The sequence below is a fragment of the Opisthocomus hoazin genome, chromosome 11 (genome assembly GCF_030867145.1).
Source record: "Opisthocomus hoazin isolate bOpiHoa1 chromosome 11, bOpiHoa1.hap1, whole genome shotgun sequence".
In the NCBI taxonomy this organism is placed as follows: Eukaryota; Metazoa; Chordata; class Aves; order Opisthocomiformes; family Opisthocomidae; genus Opisthocomus; species Opisthocomus hoazin.
Window position 1 is genome coordinate 10,590,386 of NC_134424.1, and position 22,239 is coordinate 10,612,624.

A 22,239-nucleotide genomic window follows, 5' to 3' on the forward strand; every position below is an offset into this window, starting at 1 on the left:
GCAACAAAATTCAAAGTGAAAACTCGAAATTCTAAAACAAATACAAATCCAAGCCATGGCTCACAGTATTTCTAAGCTGGAACATGCAAAAGGCTCTCTGCACTCGTGCCAAGCGACGTATGAGTACGCATCCAGCTACTGCCTGCAGTGCAGCACGCACCACATGATAAATCATTTGTTATTCAGCTCAGATGACTTCATTCACCCCGGTACAAACTTTCAAATGTATTTTATGTAAAGTATCGAATAATTTTTCAATTTTAAATGCCACCTAATTTTGCTGATCTGCTTACATCAATAGGAGCCTTACACAAACAAAAAGGACAGATCAGAGCATTATGTACAATTTTTTCAGATACTAAAATTAATGCTGCATGAATAGACAATAATAAAATAACAAATAAACAAAGACATTTCGAGCACCTTGAGTTTATACATCAAATTCGTCTATTCTGTAACAATAACTCTATCTGGCATGTACCTGCATACCAACTAGATACCTCAATTAATTGAGTGTTTGAGCCATAGAGCATTATAAATTCGGCTTCACAGTAAAAAATCCACTACAGGCATTTATTAGTAACTTCTTTCAGGCACTGTGAAGCGTCTTCTGGTTTACTGTGAAGCGTCTTCTGGTTTTGGAAGCTGCCTTCAGAACCACACAGAACTAATTCTCCTCTTTCAAATAAAATGAAATTAAAAGCCTGTACACCGAAAAACATAAATATACTATTGGATGGAAACAAAGTGAGGGACATCAGAGAATCCGTCCGCAGAATTAAACTCTCATTTAACATTTACCACCATGAAAAGTAAGTCGTGTAAATCAAGAATAGGGAAAGACAACAATTCTCAGATGGCATTACCTTGTGTGTTCAACCTTAACTAATCCAGAATTTATTTACTGAAGCTTCCTTCCAAAGTACAATGCTGCTCAGGCAAACACGGTATTTCATTTTCTGAAATTCACATAAAATACCCTTTATCATCAACAGCTACCAAATATATGTAGCCATTTTGAACCATCTAGCCTTGCGAAAAAATTCAAGACTAGTAAGCATGAAAACCAAAGTGATTTAAAACACTTCATGTCCCAGCAGCTTAGTTGGAAAAGATAAAAATGCAAGATGTCACAAACTAAAACACGCAACTCTCGTATTGGAATTAAAGTGTCTCTCGTCAGAAAGTCAGCCTGACATGGTCTCTCCATATTCTCTTCTCTTACCCATTTGAAATTATAATTAAGGTATTTTCCTGCAAAACAAGAAGCCCAAATCCTCATAAATAGTAACAAAAATCCACAGAGCTGACTGCAGTTCAACCAGTGTAATTACGTTCGGAAACTGTGTGATAGCAACGGATTAAAGGGACACCTGGAAACCCAGATTCGCCACCACCGTGGCTTTTCCTCTTTTGTGATCCTTGCTGCATTTTGGGAAGTAGGAAGAGGCTACTTCATGCACAGCCGAAAAATCACAGCAACTGCTTATTCAGCAAGTCTCCAAGGAACGCTCGCTGTTTCTCTGAAAAAACCCGTCAGTGATGATTCACCATGTTCAGTCATTCATCTTTTCTAGGATTTTGAAAGAAGCAGAGAGATTGCTCAATCCCTTGTAGCACTTACTCTTTATCCAGCGATTAATCTTTTCTGTTGTACCCCAAGAAAACGCTCTCGGGCAGGCAGAACACACAAATTCATTAGACAACCATCAAAGCATCTTATTGCATACAACCACACCGATCAATACGACGGTTGTCTCTTCTGGACAGCCTAGTGATAAACAATTTAGGGCTCATTCTCATAACCAGATTATATTACAGAACTAGATTTGGGCCACAACTATTTTTTCCATGCAGACTCAAGCATCTTTCCATTGAGTTCTGCTCTGGCACCCTAAAGCACTAATAGAGCCCCCTGTTTACATCACGGGGTTCGCAACCTGAAACAAGAAAGCATCGCTCTCCAGACACAGTCGTTAGTTCTGCCAGTGTGGAAATGGTAAGCTCCCACCACGCTCTCTGTCAGCACTGACCATAAAGAATTGGCTACCTCAGCACTACCTTGTCAACACAGCTAATGAAAAAGCCTAAATGGGCTTCTGGGGTTTTTCCCAAAGTTGCTAAGGAGACTGAAAGTCAAGGAATAGCTACAGTAGAATAGCCACGATCAGAAATGCAATCCCATTCCCAGTATCTGCCATGGCTACACACCATCAGCAGACCACAGTATGCCGAGTTTCAGCGAGAAGTTGATACTTCCTATTGCCTTTGCATGGCAAGAAGCTTGTCTTGGGATTATAATTAGCACCACTGATATATGCTTCCCATAGGACCAAAGAAGAGCTTTCAGTTCTGCAAGGAAAAAGCCTAAATGCACCAAACCCTTTATTACTCAGCCAAATTTTGTTTTCTTTAGGAAAAAAATCTGAATTACGACAATTTTCTACTGAAATACCCTAATTTGATAGCAGGACTGAGACTGTGCCCATAGGAAATAAATGAAAGTGTAAGGAAAACAGACAGGCACGCTCAAAATCATTTCTGTTCAGCTGCATCATCTAACACAGGAAAATACGATGGAAAAGGCTTCAGAAAGGGCTAGGAACTACCAGAGTTCACTCCTGCTGACAAGTTTAGGGATCAACAACCAGGCTAGGCAAGGTCTAGGTTAGCTACATGCACGCAGAAATTCCCATGGCGTCTTTCACTCCTACACGAATGGCTCAAAATCTTTCCTATGACTCAGTTTACCAAACAACTTCAAAGGAGCCCTAACAGCTGCTGGTTGGCAAAGAAAGGTCTTGGCTTGCAGAAGAGAGACAACGTCATGCTACTGATTTTGCCTGTGGGCAGTAAGCTCACTGGCAGCAACTACACAGGAGCCACCAACAAGACAGCCCATAAAACCGTTCCCCAAGACAACCTCCCCGAGTCCCTCCCGACTCCCACACAGGTAAGGTTTGTACGCCCGCGGCTCCTCCTGACAATGCCGCCAAGCCAGATCCTCCCACAGCCTCCATATCCCAGCGGCAGGTCAATACACATTTTTAAAGATGCCAAGCGAAGCGGTTTTACCTATGGGATCATTTCCTGGCTGCTCCGATTAGCCAAGAAAGCGGAAACCAGTGCTGGGTGGAGGTCAGGAGCAGGGAAAGCTGTATGACCCCACTGCACACTGTCATTTCCTAAAATCTTCTTCCTACCACTACAGAGCGCTGGGCAGTTTCTGAAAAAGAGTCTTCTCCAAACATCCACACGGATTGGTGACAACCATGCTGCATTCCTCCAGTCCTTTGCCAATCACAGTTTTACAATCACTGCCTGGGATTAACGTTATTCTGAATTTACCCATGCAGAGACAACATTTAGGTGTTTTCCCCCCCAAACTCAACAAGATTATTCCCTGCTATTCCTGATATTCCAGCACATCAGCACCAGCAGCTCAGCGCTGCTCAGATAATTTTGTTAACATTCCTGGGTGAAAGTTACACAGCAAAGCATGTCCAAACGTTTAACAATTGCTGTTTATCATCTTTCCTAGTTTTTAAAACAGAAAGCAAAGAGGAAAGGCAGGCTTTCGCAGAGATAAAACAGGAAAGAACAAGTGGTGAATTTAGAGATTCATATAATAAAATGTAGAGAATCTCACCAACACTGGGTAATACATTCTGTTTTCTCAGGAAAATAGTGTCTAAATTTCTGTCTCAGGACAGTCAGTCTATTTTTCACAGACTTCTGCTGTACATCTGTTTAATCCAACAGGCCCAAAAAGCCCACCATTATAAAGATCCAGGTCACCTTCAGGTCACAACAACTACAAGTTTGAAAGGGCTTTATTTTAGAAGCATTAAAGAGAGGAAAGCCTAATTAAGCATGAAAACAATCCCTGCTTAAGTAGGTTGGATTGGAACAATTTCTAGTAAGAAGCTCTTTTAAATATTTATTTAGAAAATCTCCCATGTGAAAAGCAGCAACAAAATCAGGAAAGCTGCTCAGACTCAGGGACCTCTTCGCGAGAGGGCAGAGTACTTATTTGCTCTTGCACAACCTGCCATTAAACCCATCTGAGGTACGAGCAGCAACAGCAGTGTTTACCTGCATTTCAAACAATGCACGCGTTTGGCCAGGGACATTAGTTCCACACACACTGTATGGCTGCTGGAGTAATGAGTAAACCATTCAACAAGTGAAAGCTATGAAGTAGGACAACTGCAGGAAAAAAAATAGGACACACATTTACATGCAATGAAATGTACCAAACAAGAAAAGCTCTGCAGAGAGACAAGAGAAATAACAGCTTTTCAGTACCCTGCATCACCATGGCCTTCACCAGAAAAGCAAAATACTCCGTATTTTTCAGGAAATACTTGGCAGCCAATGAAAATATTCTAATTACACTGCAAGATCTCCGAGGCAATGGATTTACTAAGGTATGATACAGTAACTAATCTTTTGATTGCAATCTCTGCAGGAGCTACAAACACAATACTGATTTAGTAAGTTCACCAGTGGAAACTATAAGGCTGGGATATCTAAAATTAGGTGTGATGAAACAGCTATCTTTTTCGAGCTCAAGCTGGGGGACAAGACAGGAGGCAGACAAGCTTACTTACCAAGTCCAGTGGAGGAACTGCATTTCCATAAACCTCAAACAAGTGAGCTCTAATAGTTCCCTGTCTAAAGCCACCTCTAAAAGTGACTTCATGATTTTCTTTTCCAAAGTGAAGGCAACCTGGTAGAGATTGAATTCCTTACAAAGCAGATGTGCAAAGTCCTTTACAAGCTTTTAAAATGAAACCTACGGTTCTAGAAACTTATGGCTCCATTTCTGTGTCACAGAACAATATAGCAAAAATAGGAATGCTTTTTCAACATTTTTCTGATCTAAAAGCTATGAGTGTCAACGTTCATCACTGCTTAAGGAAAACGAAAAACTCTGAAAGTATGTTACAAGAGGGATTTATTTCGGCTGTTCGTTTCCAAATGCCTTTAAGACAACCATGTACTGTAGCAAAATTGGCTGTTTTACTACTTCGATTTCAACATGAAAAGCATGAAAAAGGAAAATCACTTTCAAAAAGACTTAAGGAATGTTCAGAAGTATATGTATAACTTGCTAGTGCTTTTACTGCTTTAAAGTGCTCTAAAACTTGTACGTACAGATGTGCAGTTCTTATTAAGGAGCATGTCTAGATTATTGTGAAAGAAAATAGCATCTTTTGAATGCTACTTGAAGGTTTAGAAAGAAAGCCACTTTTAAATAGTGCACATACAGATTAAATATTGCAATATGAAGCAAGTTCAATAGCCAAAATTTATTAAAGGTTTAGGGCTGAAAATGCCTCTGTTGTCAGAGTGTGACATTTGGCATCAAGATGAGACCCTGGTAAATGGCTTAATACACTGGATGCAGTTCCACTCCTACTGAAATCAAGGAATTCAGTGGCAACCAAACAACTTCATCTTCTGCAAAACAGTTACTAGAGATACCTACCGCGAGCACTGAACCCTGCCCATGAAACGGTGCCCAGTACCCTCCTGGAGTTGATACATTCACTCTCTCTTCTTGTGCAGTGCTAGCGACTGAAGCATATAGCACGAGACAAAATGAAGCTGACAGAGTTTGCTCATGTAATTTCAAATCTATTAAGTGAGGTACTGTTGGAATTCGCCTGCAATATAAATTTATTTGGCTTTCAAAATGAAAAGGACTCCATAAACACTGCACTATAGAATCATTTGTATGTAAGTGCATATTCCAGCAAAATTCACACTGCTTCCAACACATTTAACCGGTGCAACAACTTTTGTGAAAAAGAAGGGGCATCATTTTCATCTTCAATTATCATTGGAAATAAATATGCAGAAAGAAAACTTCTTTGTTGCAACGCAAAAGCATGGAGATCACACACCAGATGAGATGTACTAACTCAGGTAAGAACTTCTGAGCTGTGTTGACTTGAAAAAAAAATAAAGACCTTGTAAGCGTACCAGAAAATTTTGCAGTTGATTTCCTAACAATCTAAACCCCACATTTACTAGCTGGTTGACATGCTCTTACTAAGCAAAAAGTGCAAACCCTCAAAAGAACATTTTAAATACCAGCTTTGTCCCTTAGGTTTCTGCAGAATTCAGGTAAGTATGCAGCAGTTTCGGGTTTTGTTTTCAGTTTTGTTTTTTTAGTTTCACCCTCATTCCTAGGAAACAGAAACTCAGCCTCTGCCAAGTACAACCCTTGATTCAGTGCTATTAAGTTTACACTTACCCAGTCTGTTGTATTAAATCTAAATTAACAGAAGCTTCTTAGAACAATAGACAAGCGAACTATTCATTTGACACAAGCTTTGGTGTTCTGCTTGGTGTTCCACCATGTCTACAGAGCTTTTCCTGAAATTCTTCACCTTTTCCTTAGCTGGCTATTCAGAAGAGTGGCTATTTTCAGTACCCATAGGTGGTTTACATTATTACTAGTTCAGTTGCCACGTTAAAGTTGCATCTAGCCCAGGCCTAAACCATCTTCATAGGAGTGCTTTTATAAGCAACGATTTACAGGAAAAAAATTATAAATGCAAGTTTAAAGCAATTCTTGCAAAACTAAGCAGCATTAAAAAAATCTTACTATATACTGCTGACAACAGAAAATTTATTCATGGATGCGTTTGTATGTCAGCTTTAGAACAAGTCTAGCATGTGAAGACCTAGTTCTCCAAACATTAGATTGAGATGAAGAACTGTATAGATCTACGTCTTCTGAAGGTATCGCTTTGAGGTAGAATGAGGAAGAAACGCAAGAAGCATTCAGTTAATGACAACCTACTTCCTTACATCTATAATAAAACAAAGTGCAATAGAGCCTCAACCCCCCACAAAAGCACTTCAACCCTTATTTCTTAGAGGGGCTTCATTTACACACCTCTTCAAACACAAGGATCTATTTGAGTGGCTTATTTAAACCAGGAAAGCTCATATCAGGGACGGTGTCACCCACCAATAAACAAGTTATTCAGATACCAGGGACATAAGATGAAGTGTCCAAAATGACAAAATAGTCGACTTACATCAAATAAGAAACCAAGTGTCTGTTCTGGCTTCCTGCATTTTGTTATCCCACACTGCCTCTATGTAAACCATCTGTGCGACACACACTTCAAGCCATCTTTCAACTATCAACAGGGCTTCTGCAGTAAAACAAACAATTACTAATAGATGTATCTTAGAGACAGATTTTACATCAAAAAGGCACAGTGCTCCAGCATTCTGTTATTAACAAGAGATCAGAACAAATCAGTATTTTTGCTGAACATCCGTTAGTAGCAGAAGACCAAGATGAAAGACAGAGTGGGGGAGCAACATTTGCTATCACTCTCACCCAGACAAGACAACACACGCAGAGTCTGGATTGAAAAACTACTTCCAAGTGCTCATTCTAAAATAATTTTGTGACCTTTTTTCTTTTTTAACCAGAATCATCCAAACCAAAGGAAAGAACACAAAAAGCTATTCTCATTTGCACCAGCAAAAATGTGTAATAAGGGACGATGGAAACAAGTTAGCAATGAACCTGCAATCGGGACTGCTAACTGGGGGGTGTTAGAGGCTACACAGCTTCCCACGGGACTTGGTACACGCACCCATCGGCTACTGAAACAGGTGAATAGCGTTAGGCTTGCCAGAAGATAGACCTCACTGGTTTTATTTATCATAGGAGTTGCAACAGCTGAGATCCGTAGCCTGCTGGGTTCACAAGATCTTCCGGACAGTTTCTCAGACGCAACCTCTGTTCAGAGGAAGGCTGGAACGTTAGTTAATGTGAGCTCCTCACACAAAAAACACTTCTTAACTGCGGATTACTTATCAGAAGAGTAGTTTACAAGCCATTCTCCGGATTAGTTGTATACCCTGTGGTGAACCTACAATTGTTGTCGTGCAGGTTAAGAGTATCCACCAGATGGAAGGAACGAGGAAGGGGGCTCAGCGCCGCAGGAGTGGGAGCTGCGTCGGGGGCCGAAGGCACACGCTGGCTCTGCTCACCACGCGCGTCCCGCACGCCTACCTGCCGCTGAAGCGCCTCTGGCCTCCTTTCTAGCCCCGCATCCCCGCCCGCAGCCAAAGCAAGGGTCAGAAGTGACAGCCAGCTCTCCGTCTGAGTCACAGCCCTGCTTGGTCACACCATATGTAAAAGCGAGTTTTTAAAGTGGAAAATAACTGCAAACGGGAGATGATGAAATCTGGACCACGACTGCACGCTCCCAGCCAGCGCAGCTCTCCCCGGGGCAGCGTGCGGGTGCCTCGGACAGCCCAGGAGAGCTGCTCCGCGGCACCGCAGCCCGAGCAGGGCTCGTCCCGCTGCTCCCCGCAGCAGCGAGGCTGTACCCCCGGTCTCGGCTCTGCGGCCCCGCAGCCCCCCAGCCCGCAGGCTTCGGCGGGGCTACCGGAGGCGCCCGGAACCCGCCTCTGCCCCGAGGAAATCAGCAATGACGACGACTTGTCCGGCCAGGAGGCACCAGGCCTCCCTCGGAGCGGACCCGCAGAGCCCGGGCGTGGGCTGCAGCCCGGTGGGTGCCGGCACCGGGAGCCGCGGCGGGCTGCGGGGGGAGAACCGGCCGAGAGGAGCAGCCCAGCACCCCGCGGGAGACCCCGCAACGGCGGCACCGCCGCAGCCCCACCGCCCCCGGCTGCCGGGGAGGGGAACCCCGCGGTCGCGGGGTCTCGGCCCCGCTGCCCCCCCCGGCCCCGCGCCAGCGCCGCAGGGCCCCGCACAGCCCCAGCCCGGCCCCGCAACCGCCCCGGGCCTTGCCCCGGCGCCCTCCCCGCCGCCTCCCGCTGCCCTCGGCCTCGCTCCCACCGGGCTGAGCCGCAGGCCCCGCGCCGCCCGTCACCGGGCTCCCTCCCGTTACCTCACCTCGCTCCCCCTGCCCCCCCCCCCCCCCCCCCCCGCCCCGGGCACCGGCCGCTCCTGCGGCCCGGCCTGCCCGCCGGCCGGCGCCGCTCACCGTGTGGGAGTGCAGGCTCTGGCTGGCCTCGATCTGCGCTGTCAGCGGCACCGTGTCGTCCAGCAGCACCTTGCCGGCCGGCGGCTTCTCCATGAAGGCCATACCGGGGCAGGGAGCGGGAGCCCGGCGCCTCCAACCTGCTTCCCGAGCAAGCTCCCGGCGCGGCCGCCGCTGTCAACACGGCAGCGCCGCCACGCCGCCGCCGGGCCTTAGCGCCGCCGACCGGCCGACCGCCCTTCGCCAGGGGGCGCTGCTCCCGCCCGCCCGCGCGGGGCGGACCCGGCCTGGCGCGGCGGCGCCCGCCCCCGGCAGCGCGCGGCGGGGCCCGTCCCGCGGGGTCGGTAACGGGGGAGGGGGGCGGCGGGGCGCGCGTGACCGCCGGGTGCTTTGCGCGGGGGGAGAGGGGCTGGCTCGCCTGCTGCCCCGCGCCTCTGCATCGACTGGTTTGGGTCGGTAGGGACCTTAAAGACCATCCGGTTCCACCCCCTGCCGTGAGCAGGGACATCTTCCACCAGACCGGGGTGCTCAGCGCTCCGTCCAGCCTGGCCTCGAACGCTGCCAGGGAGGGGGCTTGTAGTTAAACGATCATTTACAAACCAAAGAGCATCCGGTATTTTCTACTCAATTTCTAGACTGGGCTCCCCAGTTCAAGAAAGATGAGGAGCTGCTGGAGAGAGTCCAGTGGAGGGCTACAAGGATGGTGAGGGGACTGGAACATCTCTCCTACGAGGAGAGGCTGAGGGAGCTGGGCTTGTTCAGCCTGAAGAAGAGAAGGCTGCGAGGGGACCTCATAAATGCTCATAAATATCTGCAGGGTGGGTGTCAGGAGGATGGGGCCAGACTCTTTTCAGTGGTGCCCAGCGACAGGACAAGGGGCAATGGGCACAAACTGAAGCACAGGAAGTTCCAGCCTGAACACAAGGAAGAACTTCTTCACTCTGAGGGTGACGGAGCCCTGGAACAGGCTGCCCAGGGAGGTTGTGGAGTCTCCTTCTCTGGAGATATTCAAGACCCGCCTGGACAAGGTCCTGTGCAGCCTGCTGTAGGTGACCCTGCTTCGGCAGGGGGGTTGGACTAGATGACCCACAGAGGTCCCTTCCAACCCCGAACATTCTGTGATTCTGTGACTTCAGTTAAATTTGTTTCCAAACCACAGATTAAAAGTTGTCACGCTGAGTCCCACGCCCCCGCTTCCACTGCAGAACGCTGCCTTCCAGTACGCTTGGTGCCTGGGAAGCTATGGCCCGTGGTGGGGCACCTGCCTGCATCCCTGCTTGTCTTCGTGCAGGAATTCATCGCACAATGACGTCAGTACGACTGCAGAGCTCGAGTCTGTCGCATGTTTCAAATCGTTACTGTATGCAGCATCGTCCCCATCTTGCAGCTCCGCACAGGTAGGGAATCGGGCCCTGCACTGTGGTCAGCAGCCTGGTCTCGGGTGGAATGGCAACTCCCCATGCTCCTTCCACCGCGACCCAGGAGGTCAGACACCAACCTGATACCCGTTGTTAGTGGGCGCCAGCACGATGGCTCCCCAGCAGAGAGGCAGGTGAGCAAGGAACAGAGCACTCCTGCTGTGAAAAACAGCGTTTGGTGCAGCAAAAGCCATCGGGCAGCGACCCAAGGCAGAAGGGAGGCGAAGGGGAAGCCCCAAGTCTTGGTCCCACGCTGTGAACAGGCCAAAGCCCATGCCTTGAGAACAGAGTGCACAGCAAACTCAAACAGTCCAAACACCACCACCCCCCCCCCATCCCATTTGATTTGACGCCTGGGGTTTGTCGTTCCAGTGCAGTCACGTTTAAGAAAAGCCATCGCACCCAGACAGCATAACCTGTACCAGTAGCTTTCATCACAGTTTGAGGACAAACTCCCATCTCATAGCAAACAACCTCGGAGGTTATTTGCAGCCAAGGAAACTTGCGGGTGTGCTCCTGCTGCAGAGAACACGGGAGGTAACTGATGTTTTGCCCAACAATTGCACGAGCCACCAACTGAAGACAGCCATACTTGTACCACCCATCATTCCTGAAAAAACGTTTCTTAGTGTAGAATAACCGTACGTTGGTACTAAACTAATTTAACCCAGGTGATTTACTAATGAATTTACCAAAACCCTACTTCACCAGCAACCAAGGTACTTCCAGCAGGCAAAGGGGAACACGTGTCCACACAGCCAAAAAAAGCAGAGAGAAGCCACTTAGTACTCCACAGAACTGCCCCTGCTTGCCTTGCCCACAGGAACAGGAGGCAGTAAGTAGAAGCAGTGACAATGCAGCTTTTTAAAAGTCTCCTTTGCTCTGCTTCCGGGGGGCAAGTTTCAGAGGAATTTTATCCTTAGTGGTAAATTTTTGTTTATAACCAGGTTTCGTAAGATATCTACAAGAATTTGAAAGTATTTCGAGAGCCACGTCTCCTGCTAAATCAGGCAGAGCATATTGCTTATGTGAATGCTGACTACTACTCATTTGCGGAGCTGAGGATGGCTGTAGTACTAGTTCGAACACTGCAAGAGAGCACACTGCACCAACATCAGCTAGAGCTGCCAGGGAGATGGCGAGGGATCTCGCAGTACGTGTCTGTCAACACCTCCACTTCTCCTCTGCTTGTTAAACACACAGAGAGCCATAGAGCTACTCCGTAGAGAGGGAACAAGTCTTAACTGAACTCCGCTAGCACGGACTGCAATTTTGCTGAAAAGCACAGCCCCAACACCAGCCCCACCACCCCAGCCTTCCCACAGTAGCAGAGCGGAGGCTTGTCTAAACGTGCTGCTTCTGTCACGGGGAAGTGCCCAGTTCCATCGGTTTCATCTTGGCAGTACGCAGGGGACAATGAAAAGCTCAAAGTTTCTTAACACAGTTGCTATGCGGATTGAGTTTGCGCACTGTCTTTGAAACGTTCTGAAGGTTTTTTGTGGCAACTTTACTGGATTAAGTGATCTCGCATAAAAAGGCAGAGTCAAAACCAAGCACACATTTCTGACTTGAGCAGCAAAGTAGCATAGGATTGACAGCTCTAACTGTCTGACACCATGACTTTCACCATCCCTTCCATAACAGTCTTCCCACTCTCTTTGACTTTACATGATACTGAAATGTGTGCAATAGAACCCTTCAGTCGTTTAACTTCTGCTGCAGCCAAGACTTCTTCACCAGTATACAAAGGAGCTGGAAATCGGATCTCCTGAGAAAGAAATACACAACCTTGACCGGGCATTTTAGTACCCAGCACTGCAGAAATAAGTCCATTGATCAAAACTCCGTGTACAATAGTTCTCCCAAACCTAGATTTCTTCGCAAAATCTTCATTTAAATGCAAAGGATTTGTGTCACCTGTTAAATCAGAAAAAGTAACAACATCATTCTGTGTAAAAGCTTTGGTAAGTTCGGCTGTGTCTCCAACTTTGATGTGTAAACTCTGCAGAAGGGGACGGCCAAGCAGGGAGTTGATAACTGTTAGCTTTGTCCAGGCTCTTTGTTGGAAATCCCCTCCAGAAATTCCACGCCTGAAGGGCTGCAACATCTCAAGTAACTTCTGCTTCGTACAACCAAACCAGCCACAGCATTCAGTCCAAGACTAGTTCTCTACTGTTGCCAGATAATGCAAGAAGAAATGGAGATGTCTAGTTTGGAGAGAAACAAAAACAAAGCAAGATACAAACTAAAGCATTAAAAAAAAATTAAAAATCACCATCGAATGCAAAGTTGAAAATACTTAAATTTCCCTTTTACATAAAAGTTAAAAGTTTCGAGCTATGCCTGAGCAGATTTTTGTTTAGCCATGACTTCAGAGACAAAGAATTCTTGGTACTGATTTTATTAAGCAGCATCCTCTGGAAAAAAATAAGCTCTGGAAGTGCATGTCCAGGCAGGCATTTTTAAACAAGGTCAGTCGACAGAGAGTATTAGAAAAGGAAGCTTTGGGGTAGGAGAAATAAAAGATCGGACCAAGGTGTGGGCCAAGAACAGAACTTTCCAGAAATTATTTTCTTGCAGATGTATTAATGAGATTGGGATTTCTCACTGGAATTAAACCATCAAGTAATGAGACAGCCGCTACCGGCACATTTTAGATGACTCATTATAAGATGAGAATTGCTTAAACACAGGCCTACACACCTGCATGGAGAAGCATTTCACTCCCAAACCAAGACGGTTTTGCATCTAGGCCATCTTCCTACGAAGAGGCAGTGTGCCCAGCTAGCCAGACCTTAGAGCGAGAGCTGACATGGGGGGAGCCATCCAGCCCCCGCGGGGCCTTACCTGCAGCACTCGAAAGGCACACCTCCTGTTCTGGTAGAAGCCCAGCAAGGTTAGAGCACTCCACAGCTTGACAAGGCCACTAAGTAAAAAGAAAATGAAAGATATTAATAAAATTTGGTTTTCTCAGTTTTCCTGCAGCATAAACATCTTAAATAAAAGCACGTTACATAAAGGGTAATAAAACCTTAATCAACAGCAGGTAATTTCACCAATGAGCTCTAGCAGCAGCACAGTGCCCCACAGGGTTATTGCAATGACTGCAGTCTCTTGTCCCGACATACGGAGATACGTACTGCAACCTTTGTGAGTTCACTTCACTGGCCCCATTATTGTTCTCGCTGTGCGCTTAAGCTCCTTCTTATCCTAGATCACCTGCATTTGTCTTCACCATTTAAATCTAACCATTCTCATCTTTACTATAGGAAAATATTTCAAGCTGCATATATCAATGGTACTTAGCTCCTGTCAAACCACTCTGTTTTAAAGCAGGAATAATGTACCGATGCATGCAGGTTACCAAATCTTACTGAATTTTTATTTATTTTCTGCATGCAGATATCTGCAAGTTAGGCTTAATTCTTCAAAGACCATTCTTAGCTTAACAGTTCTGCTTCCTTACAAAAAATATTTTCATGGTTGTACCTGAAGCGCATACCTACTGCACCTTACCTGCTAATAACTCTTAATATAGCAGACAGAGTTTTTTCCTCGTAGGTTAAGACATCAACAGGCAAAGCCGCTCCAACCTATGAAAGACTATGTCATTTAATAAGTACTATCCTATGCTCTCCTAGTGGTTTATAAGCTGGTGATTTCACTGCCAGTACACGACATCGTTAAAGGTGTTACAGTATGCTCAAATCTCTCATGAATGTTTCAGCTACAGCACCACTAGTTTTTACACAGCACCCCTCATCTCAAAGCTCTTTAGACAGAAGCCACTTTTTAGTTGCACATCACGGCGGGAGAAACAGGGACGCAGCAGCAACGTGACTTGCTTAAAGCCACCCAGCGATACCGTCAACAGGGCGAGAACAGCACCGCGGACTTCCCCACCCGCGAAGCTGGTCCCCTCCCACAGCTCTCCCGTTAAAGCCTCGCTACAGCAAAAGCATCGCTACCCCAAACGCTAAAGACCAGATGCGCTGGAGCCGCGGGACTGCAGGCGCTAAAACAAAGCGCACAGCCCAGCCTCCCCAGGAGGGAGTCACAGCGCGGGCCGGTACCGGTTACCGGCGAGGCCACCCGCAGACGCCCACCCCGCCGCCAGCCCGGCCAGACCGCCTAAATGCGGCGGGCAGAGCCGACCGAGGACCGGCCGCCGAAGCCAGGGCCGCGCCGGCCCGAGGCCTCCAGCCGAGGGAAGCGGCGCGGCCCCAGCCCCGGCCCCGGCCCACCTCTCCGTGCAGCTCCCTCAGGGCCGACACCACCAGCTGCTTGAACTGCGCGACGCTCGGCCGGGCCCCGCCGTCGGGCAGCTCCCTACGGGGAAGCAGAGCAGCGATCAGCCGGGGGGCGGCCGGGGCCCCGCTCCCGCTCCCCCCCGCCCCCCCGCTCCTCACAGGCGGACCCGCAGGTAATGGTGCTCCGCGCCGCCCCGCACCACGCGCCGCTCGAAGGCGGCGGCCGGCGGCTCCGCTCGCGCCATCCGCCCGCCAGGCCGCGCGCCCCCGCCGAGCCAATGGCGGCGCGGGGCCGCCCCGCCCTCTACGGCGGCCCCGCAGGGTCGCCCCCCCCCCGCGCCCCGCCTCGACGTCGCCATGGCGACCGGGCAGCGCGAACGCCTCCAGGCCGAGGCCTCGCAGTTATCCCGGGGCGGCTGCCGGGTACCGCCGGTCCTCCGGGCAGGGGAAAGGGCCTGTTCCCGGTTACGGCTGCGAGGAGAGCGGCCGCTGCGGCACCGCTGGGCACGGGCGGCGGCCAGGATGGCTGCGCGCTGCCGAGGCTTGCGGGACAGTGGAGCTCCGGCTGCCCAGGGCGAAGGTGACGAGCAGCCCCTGGGGCTGAGAGGAATCCCGGGGAAGCCGTGGGAGCAGACCGGGCTTCCGAGCGCTGCGTGCTAGCTTTTAGCTTCAGAAAGACAAGTACTGAGCGCTCCACAACAAAGGTGCTGCTGGGGAGGGGCCAGCAGAGCTCCTTCGCTTCCCCTTCAGACAAATGCTGTTGGCCCAGAGGCAGGCCGAGGGCAGCGCGTTACCCCAGGCTCCATTCTGCAGTACGCACCGCTGAAACAGATGTGAAGTGTGCACAGAAGCAGTCTGGCAGCACGTCTTTGCATCTCGCTGGTCAGCATCCAGTTCAGGAGATAAAGTAACACCATTTTGGTACCAGCGTGACTCCTCGCAGCTGATCCGAAGATTGGTGTGAAAGATACCCTTCGGAGAGAAACAGCAGAAAGGATGGAAGTATCTTTGCCAAAATGATGGAACATCATCCTCAGCATAAGAACTTTACAGATTCTTACATTTTTTTTTTCCTAAAGAAGTTGCTTATCCAGGAATTAATGTCGACCCCAGCAGGGTGACACTGCAATAGACTAACACCCACCCGACGTGCTTGAGCTGGGGCCCGACTCACAAGCCAGCATCAGCCTTTGCCATCAAGCTGCTCAGTCTGCACAAAGGAACTTCAGAGTTCAAGGTGTTTTCTCTGTTTGGATTTGGGGTTTACTCTCTGCTCCGGGTGCTTGGCAAGCTTTGGACCCAAGCCCTAGCCCACGGACAGCCTCCTTTCCTTTCTTTCATAGACACCAATCTGTTTTCATGTTCCTACTGCTGATGCGGCACAAAACCTGGAGACAGCACATTTGTGTCAGCTAAAGCCCTTGGTGATTTTAAAGAGGTATTCATAATAAAAGGGCAATATAGCTCAGAAACGCCTCCCCAGGAGGTTACCTAATCCACCCCTGCCTCAGACAGATATTGTAAGCACTCAGCAGAGCTAGTTTACAACTGCTAAAAAAAAAAAATCTAAAAAATTTAGTGTTGGAAGATTTCACGCTTGCCCAAGCAGTCTATTCTAGCTGTCTTCCAGACAGATCTTTTAAATGTTCACTCAACAGCTTCCCTGCTGTAGCTTATGCCCCATATTAATAGGCCTCTCCTAATCAATATGGGATCATTCCTTTCCTACGTTTGAATATTGCCTGCCCCCTTTCCCCCAGTCCTCCTTTCCAGAGGAAAAAAAAAAGTCCCAGTTTTTCCTTATCCGTCTGTAAAATGTTACGTTTTCTAAATAATTGCTTATCATACTGCTGCCCTCTGGCCCCTTCAGGTGTCACCATCTTCCCCGAGTTAAAGTGTCCAAAGCTGAAGTACTGTATTCCAGCAGAGGCCTTCTCATGTTTAGCACCACAATCCATCTGAGCTACTTTCCCACACTAATTTAAAAACTGCACATAAAATACAAAGTGTTTAGAAACAAAACTTCAGCAAAAGCAAATACTGAGTATTCGAACAGGCAATTTCACATGTCCCAAAGTATTTTTCTTTTCAAATAGTTAGTTAGGTTAAAAAAAAAAAAGGCAGCTTGCCACATAAAATTCGGTAGCTGTAAGTGTAGGCCAGCAAGAGGCCTTCACGAATACTGTGTTTCTCCTAGGAACCGAGAACCAGTTAGCACAGCGTTCAAACAATAAAACAAGTTCTACGATAATTTGGCAGACATATCAGAGCAGCCAGTTTTATTGGGAGCAATAATATCCACAGAAACTGGTATTATTTTTAAGATATTAGTAAAATTTTATCACCAAACAGTAAAACTTGGTGGTCGGGTCATGTCTAAATCTCTTTTGGTTATTGCAACAGGGCAAGTGCTGTTCTCCATGAGGCTCTGACAACACCAGCAACGGTAACTCAGGCACTCCGAGTCAATCTTGTAAGCTGCTGTGAAGTCCGCTCCCGCTGTAAGCACTGAGGGAGGTTGTGTCAGCTGCAGTAAGTCAATAAAGAGCACACACAGGATCATACAGGAAGGCCGGACACAACATGTCAGTTTTTTATTAACCAAAAGTGAAGCTGAACCCCAGAGTGGTTTAACTTGTTAAAACCATATGTTTATATGGCAAGTATTTTTCTTTCATGTTGAACACTATAATGCAAGAACCAAACTTCGCAGCTGTTCATCCTTTGAGAATCAAGTACTAAATGTAAAATGAATTAAAATAAGGGTCCCTCAATGACGCAATTAAAAAAACATTTAACTCAAAAGAACAGACCAATTTTAAGAACTTATGAAATTCTCCCAAGTTAAAGACCTTTAAAAGCACTTGGAGCCTTGAGGTAGCAACTTTATGCAGAATTTAATTCCCCTCCTGCCCCACAGAGCAGAGGAAAATTAGTAGCGCATTATTAGCTCCAGCCAGCTAAGCGGAGTTGAGTGTTCTCCTATGAGGTTAGTGACTTTCTCTTGCATCTTGAAATAGCAGTGTAGAGCTGCAGACCATCAGGAGGAAATCCACAAGGCAGGCCTCTTGAAATAAAATGTACGGTTTGAAGAAAGTGAAAATAATCAGCAATAACCATAACAACAACAATTATCTGGAGTGAAAAAAAACCCAAAGCATTTGCATTTTGGCAAGACTAGTTTACAAATACACGTCAAGAACAAGACTCTGCTTTCAGCCAACGGAAAAGAAAGAATGGAAGTGACACTTAAGGGGGTTCCGGTTTTTTGCCCTCTGTGCAAAATTGCACTTTGTTTTTGAAGTTTTGTTTTAAAGTTTTATGTTTTGCACTCGTTTCTAAAGAGAGAGCACTTTTGCCCTTTTTTGTTCTTTTACATTGTGAATCCTGTGCCATGACATTAAACAGAAATACCATATGCCTGGATATTTGACCACTGAAAGCTCCTCTCACTGACTTCACAACAATCACAAGCAGGGAATCACAAACAAGAGACTTTTCCTTCTAAGTCTTGAAGACGCTATCCTCTTTGCCCACTTTGCTGCTGAGTTCTTTTATTAAAAACTAGATCTCTCTCTGCTGCCAATTTCAGAGACTCCACGGCAGATTTACTGAATGTTGAGCAGTACCAACAAAAAACTTGGGCTCGTTCTCCACGACAATTGCAATGAACAGTCATAGTGAAAAGGGATGAGCTGAGATGCAGTGATGCGGGCAGATCTTTATGAACAGACGCCTCGCTTCACTCCCTGGTCTTGGTATCGCCACTCACACGCTTTCCAGACTTTGCTCACTGCTGGTGTTCTAACCGGATACCTGGCAATATTGAGTATCTTGCTACAAGCTTCTCTCACTACCTTCATGCTCCAAAATTGTACAGAACAGGTTGGTTAAACCAAACCAAACTGATCAGGCACACTGCAAATGATAGCTTTTAAATGGACGAGCCTTCTTACAGACTCATTCCCTTTCAGCTCAAGGTCAGGCTGCCTCTTTACACCACAGAGTGATGTCACACAGATCTGGGATGCAGGATGGCGTTGCCCAGTATGCCTTTGCTTTGGGGAGTCTAGAGAAAGGTAAAGCTTCAAAAGCTTGTTCTTGCTCGCATGGGATCCCAATCTTTTGATTTTACATTCTCGTCCTTTCCTTTGACTTCTTTAGATAATACTCTCATAAAATCTCAGCAGTATGCCAATTAAGATCATTAAAGCTACAGAAGTCGAATCTACCTAATAAATGCTGCAAATTTAACAAGTATTTTAGACAAACATAGTTAGCTTAGTTATCACCTAAACCAAAAAGACTCCGGAAACACACCAACTACATTGTAAAGCAAATGTTTTTGCTGACTAAGTCAAATGTTGCCAACTTTTGAAAAGTTTAGCAAATCAACACGGTATTTGGAAGCATCCAAGTGTCTAATGAAGTTAGAATACTGTGAAACGTTAGGACTGGGGGGAGCTCCTGTAAATAAGTACAGAAGTAGTCTTCATTTAAACTACAAAACATTCACCTCCTTAAAAAGCTTTAAAACTGACCCAGTCAACAACAGCGCCCTGGCAAATCTAGCAGTATAAAGGATCTCTGTAAGCAAGAGAAGGTCATATATTGTGATCTCACCACAATAAAATGTACTCAGTGTCAGTAACAAGGAGCAAACTTGGGGAGATGACAACTATGACACCTTCAGGCCATTTGATCTGAACCACTGCATTTTTTTGGGCAGCATAGAGTAAAACAATTTTCTTTGCTGCTCAGCAAACACTTAAAATACAGTAATGCTTCATTTTCCGCATTTTGTTGATAAGCAGACTCTCCCATGTCCCCAGCTCGGTTTACTTGGTTTAAAGAGCTATAGTACCCACTGCTTTCAGCGGGTGGAAGAAAACTTCAGTGCCACCTTAGTAACTGGCTCCATTGATATTTTGACTTCAAACCCAGATGCTACAATTTAAAGCAAATTTGACATTGAGTAAGGAAAGCATCAGATGAAGGTAATCAGCCCGTAAAAGGCTCAGATTCCACAGGTTGCCTCTGCAGAACAGGCAACCTCTCACTACAGAATCTGATCTGAAAATTTATCCCAACAGTAACACCAGAAGGAAGGAGGCTTCTGCATCTTGCACACTTTGGGTTTCGTATCAGGCACTTGAACTGTTGGACAGATGCCATTCTGAACCAAGTAAGTGAACATAGGGTTAGCATCATCTTTAATCTAGGTCTAATAATGAAGTATCAGCAGCAAAGTGGAGGCAGGGAGTGAGCAATCCATCTGTGCTGAGAATTGTTTATGGTTTCTAAAATGCCCAAGAAGACAGCAGCAGTAACTGTTCTGTAGTGTCCATTTTCCTTGTGGGTTGTGTTGCTGATAGGAGGCTTTTCTGTGTCTTGAACTATGAAGGCATTGAGGTACCCTGTGCCTAATTCCCTGGATCCAACAGGTCCATGCTAGAGCCAAACATTGCCACCAGCTGCTCCTCGTAATGTGTTATATTCCTCTTCATAATGTCCATGCAGGGTCCAAGCAACCTCTCAAATGCTTGCACATCCATGACTGCAAAGGAACAGAAGTGAAAACAAGCTTGTTTGTCAAAAAGGACATCACATGCCAATCTATTTTTTGAACTCAGAACACAGATGTCCAGCCCAACCCATTTGGTTCTGAGGCTTTAACAGAAGCTGCAGAAACAGAACTTTTACTTCTGACTTCCCTCTGCACTGTTATTTGGAGAATCAAGATTAATGAAATACACACCTGACCTCAAGGATAAATACAACAGCCAAATACACACCACACTGGCATTAAAAGATCACTTGAGAGCTGTGTGTGACAAACAAGCTATAGACACAAAGCTGATGCTACTTACCCCTTCAAAGAATACTGCTGCGCAAGCAGAAAAAAACAGAATCTGCTGGAAGTAAGCAGCAGTGCTTCTCAAACTTCAGCATGGAGACCCACTCCAGCCCATGGTCCTACCTTCTCGTGTCTAACCACCAGCTACCAACAGGCTTCTAGGTTTAGAACAGCTGCTCACTCAGGCAAGGTCCACAAAACAAGCAAAGACCAGAAAAGGGTAACTAGAAACACAGAACACCTGCTTACCTAAACATTTGACCTCCCCAACAGCATAGGCAGAGGCTGCTCTGGGTTTGTTGGTAACGAGTGCAAGCTCTCCAAAATACTGTCCTCTGTGACACCGAGCAATCTCCACTTCTTGGTTAGCTTCTTTACTTGTCATAGTCTGTTAAACAGTACATTTTAATCATTTGCATACAGTTCTGTCTTTGTACGAGGCGGCAGTTAATCCCACATATCTTACAGTTGTGCAACAGTTCACTGGTTTAGGGCTTTTAAATTGGCGAGTCCCAAGTCATGCTCTGTACTCGTAGAACACCTTAACAGCATGTTCAGTTAGAAGCCTGATAAAAGTGTATGCCAGTCCGCAAGTTCTGGGACTGGAGGATATTTACTGTTACATCTTTGGGAACTGCTATTTCATCAGCCTAACACAGGTTTTATCATGCACAACGTGTTGTTCCCTTCGGCTGCTTCAGACTGTACAGAGATTTGTTCAAAAGCCAATGTCTAGTATGTCACTAGAGATAACAGACCCTAGGTTTTGTAAGTTGCAGTTCTCTGTAATCCTAGAAGAAAAGTTTCATCTCCACCCTTAAAGCCAGGGAGAGTGTATCAGCTTAATTTGCAGAGGAACAGATACAAGCAAAAGACTTTCCAACTTTAGTAAAGTGAATTCTGGCCACTTCAGAACAGGTATGGGGATTTACAACCTACATCACATGAGTGACGATAAATATCATAAAATAATATCTTAAAATAAGTCAGGGTAGGCTTTTTCACACCACTTGTATTAATCAATCAAATCAGCGACTGACCTAAAGCCCAATCACTCAGCTTGAACTCACCTTGCTTTTAATCAAGATTTTTACTTCACCTGATTCTACAATGTAGAAACAATCTGCTTTATCGCCCTGTGAAGACGAAAAGGTAAAACAAATTAATGTTTAGTTTACTCTAAAAGTATGTATAAATGGTATTAAAGCATTCACTCTGAACTAAGCCTTGTGCAGAAATCTGCTGGATTGACAAATGCTCTAACTCTTAACATTAAAAGGCGACTGGGTAGGTAATGTACCAAAGGAACACCCCAGGGAAGGAACTGTTATTACCTATCATTCAGTGAGAGGGCAGGTGGAAAGCAAAAAGCAAAGGAGATTGACAATATTTAGCAAAATCACTTAAGTGCAAATCTTCTGATCCTGATGGAAGTATCCAACAGCTAGTGAAACTAAGCAGGGCCTAGAATTTCCAGAGCAAGTTTTAACAGAACACAATTTAGCGACTGCATTTCTAGACCCCAGTAGCAAGAAGATTCCATTAAACTAAGCAGGAGCTCAGTCAATCCAGGGTAAAATAGTGGGTGATCAGCAGAATCCAAATAGCAGTATTTTAGGAGCATGAACATAGAAAGTAAGGGGAGGATAGTTTACAGAAAACCAAGTCCACAATGCAACCCATCTACATGAGGAATGATGCAACGGCTGTGTAAAGGCAGTGAG

At 46.3% G+C, this 22,239-nt stretch overlaps 4 protein-coding genes across 10 annotated transcripts in view; all 4 read right to left on the reverse strand.

Annotated features, from left to right (window-relative positions):
* Window positions 1–9,212, reverse strand: part of PXK (PX domain containing serine/threonine kinase like) — a 37,797-nt gene extending 28,585 nt beyond the window's left edge. For all 7 annotated transcript variants that reach the window (XM_075433082.1, XM_075433074.1, XM_075433073.1 and 4 more), the window contains exon 1: window positions 8,994–9,212. In XM_075433082.1, coding sequence (XP_075289197.1) covers window positions 8,994–9,095 — 102 coding nt within the window. In that variant the 5' untranslated portion in view covers window positions 9,096–9,212. The remainder of the gene's footprint in view (window positions 1–8,993) is intronic.
* Window positions 9,213–11,319: 2,107 nt separating this feature from the next.
* HTD2 (hydroxyacyl-thioester dehydratase type 2) lies at window positions 11,320–12,515 on the reverse strand. Its single transcript, XM_075433021.1, has one exon. The coding sequence runs from the start codon at window positions 12,513–12,515 to the stop codon at window positions 12,009–12,011; it is 507 nt and encodes a 168-aa protein (XP_075289136.1). The 3' UTR covers window positions 11,320–12,008.
* Window positions 12,516–12,526: 11 nt separating this feature from the next.
* On the reverse strand, window positions 12,527–14,915 carry RPP14 (ribonuclease P/MRP subunit p14). The gene is made up of 5 exons (XM_075433020.1): window positions 14,818–14,915; window positions 14,653–14,737; window positions 13,925–14,001; window positions 13,256–13,334; window positions 12,527–12,615 (listed from the first exon to the last, which is right to left on the reverse strand). The coding sequence occupies exons 1-5, from the start codon at window positions 14,901–14,903 to the stop codon at window positions 12,559–12,561; spliced, it is 384 nt and encodes a 127-aa protein (XP_075289135.1). The 5' UTR covers window positions 14,904–14,915; the 3' UTR covers window positions 12,527–12,558.
* A 2,314-nt stretch (window positions 14,916–17,229) lies between these two features.
* Window positions 17,230–22,239, reverse strand: part of PRKAR2A (protein kinase cAMP-dependent type II regulatory subunit alpha) — a 65,716-nt gene continuing 60,706 nt past the window's right edge. The window contains exons 9-11 of the mRNA XM_075433083.1: window positions 21,586–21,651; window positions 20,765–20,903; window positions 17,230–20,215 (exon numbers count right to left, since the gene is read on the reverse strand). Of these exons, the coding sequence (XP_075289198.1) occupies window positions 20,082–20,215; window positions 20,765–20,903; window positions 21,586–21,651 (339 nt within the window). The 3' untranslated portion in view covers window positions 17,230–20,081. The remainder of the gene's footprint in view (window positions 20,216–20,764; window positions 20,904–21,585; window positions 21,652–22,239) is intronic.

Excerpts from the sequence above, each read along its gene's own strand:
- HTD2 (XM_075433021.1), bottom strand. The coding sequence starts at position 12,515 with ATGTTGCAGCCCTTCAGGCGTGGAATTTCTGGAGGGGATTTCCAACAA.
- RPP14 (XM_075433020.1), bottom strand. The coding sequence starts at position 14,903 with ATGGCGCGAGCGGAGCCGCCGGCCGCCGCCTTCGAGCGGCGCGTGGTG. Across the intron at positions 13,335-13,924 it reads ATATTAAGAGTTATTAGCAG|TGGCCTTGTCAAGCTGTGGA; the intron begins GTAAGGTGCAGT and ends CTTTTTACTTAG. Across the intron at positions 12,616-13,255 it reads GTGCCTTTCGAGTGCTGCAG|ACATCTCCATTTCTTCTTGC; the intron begins GTAAGGCCCCGC and ends TCTCCAAACTAG.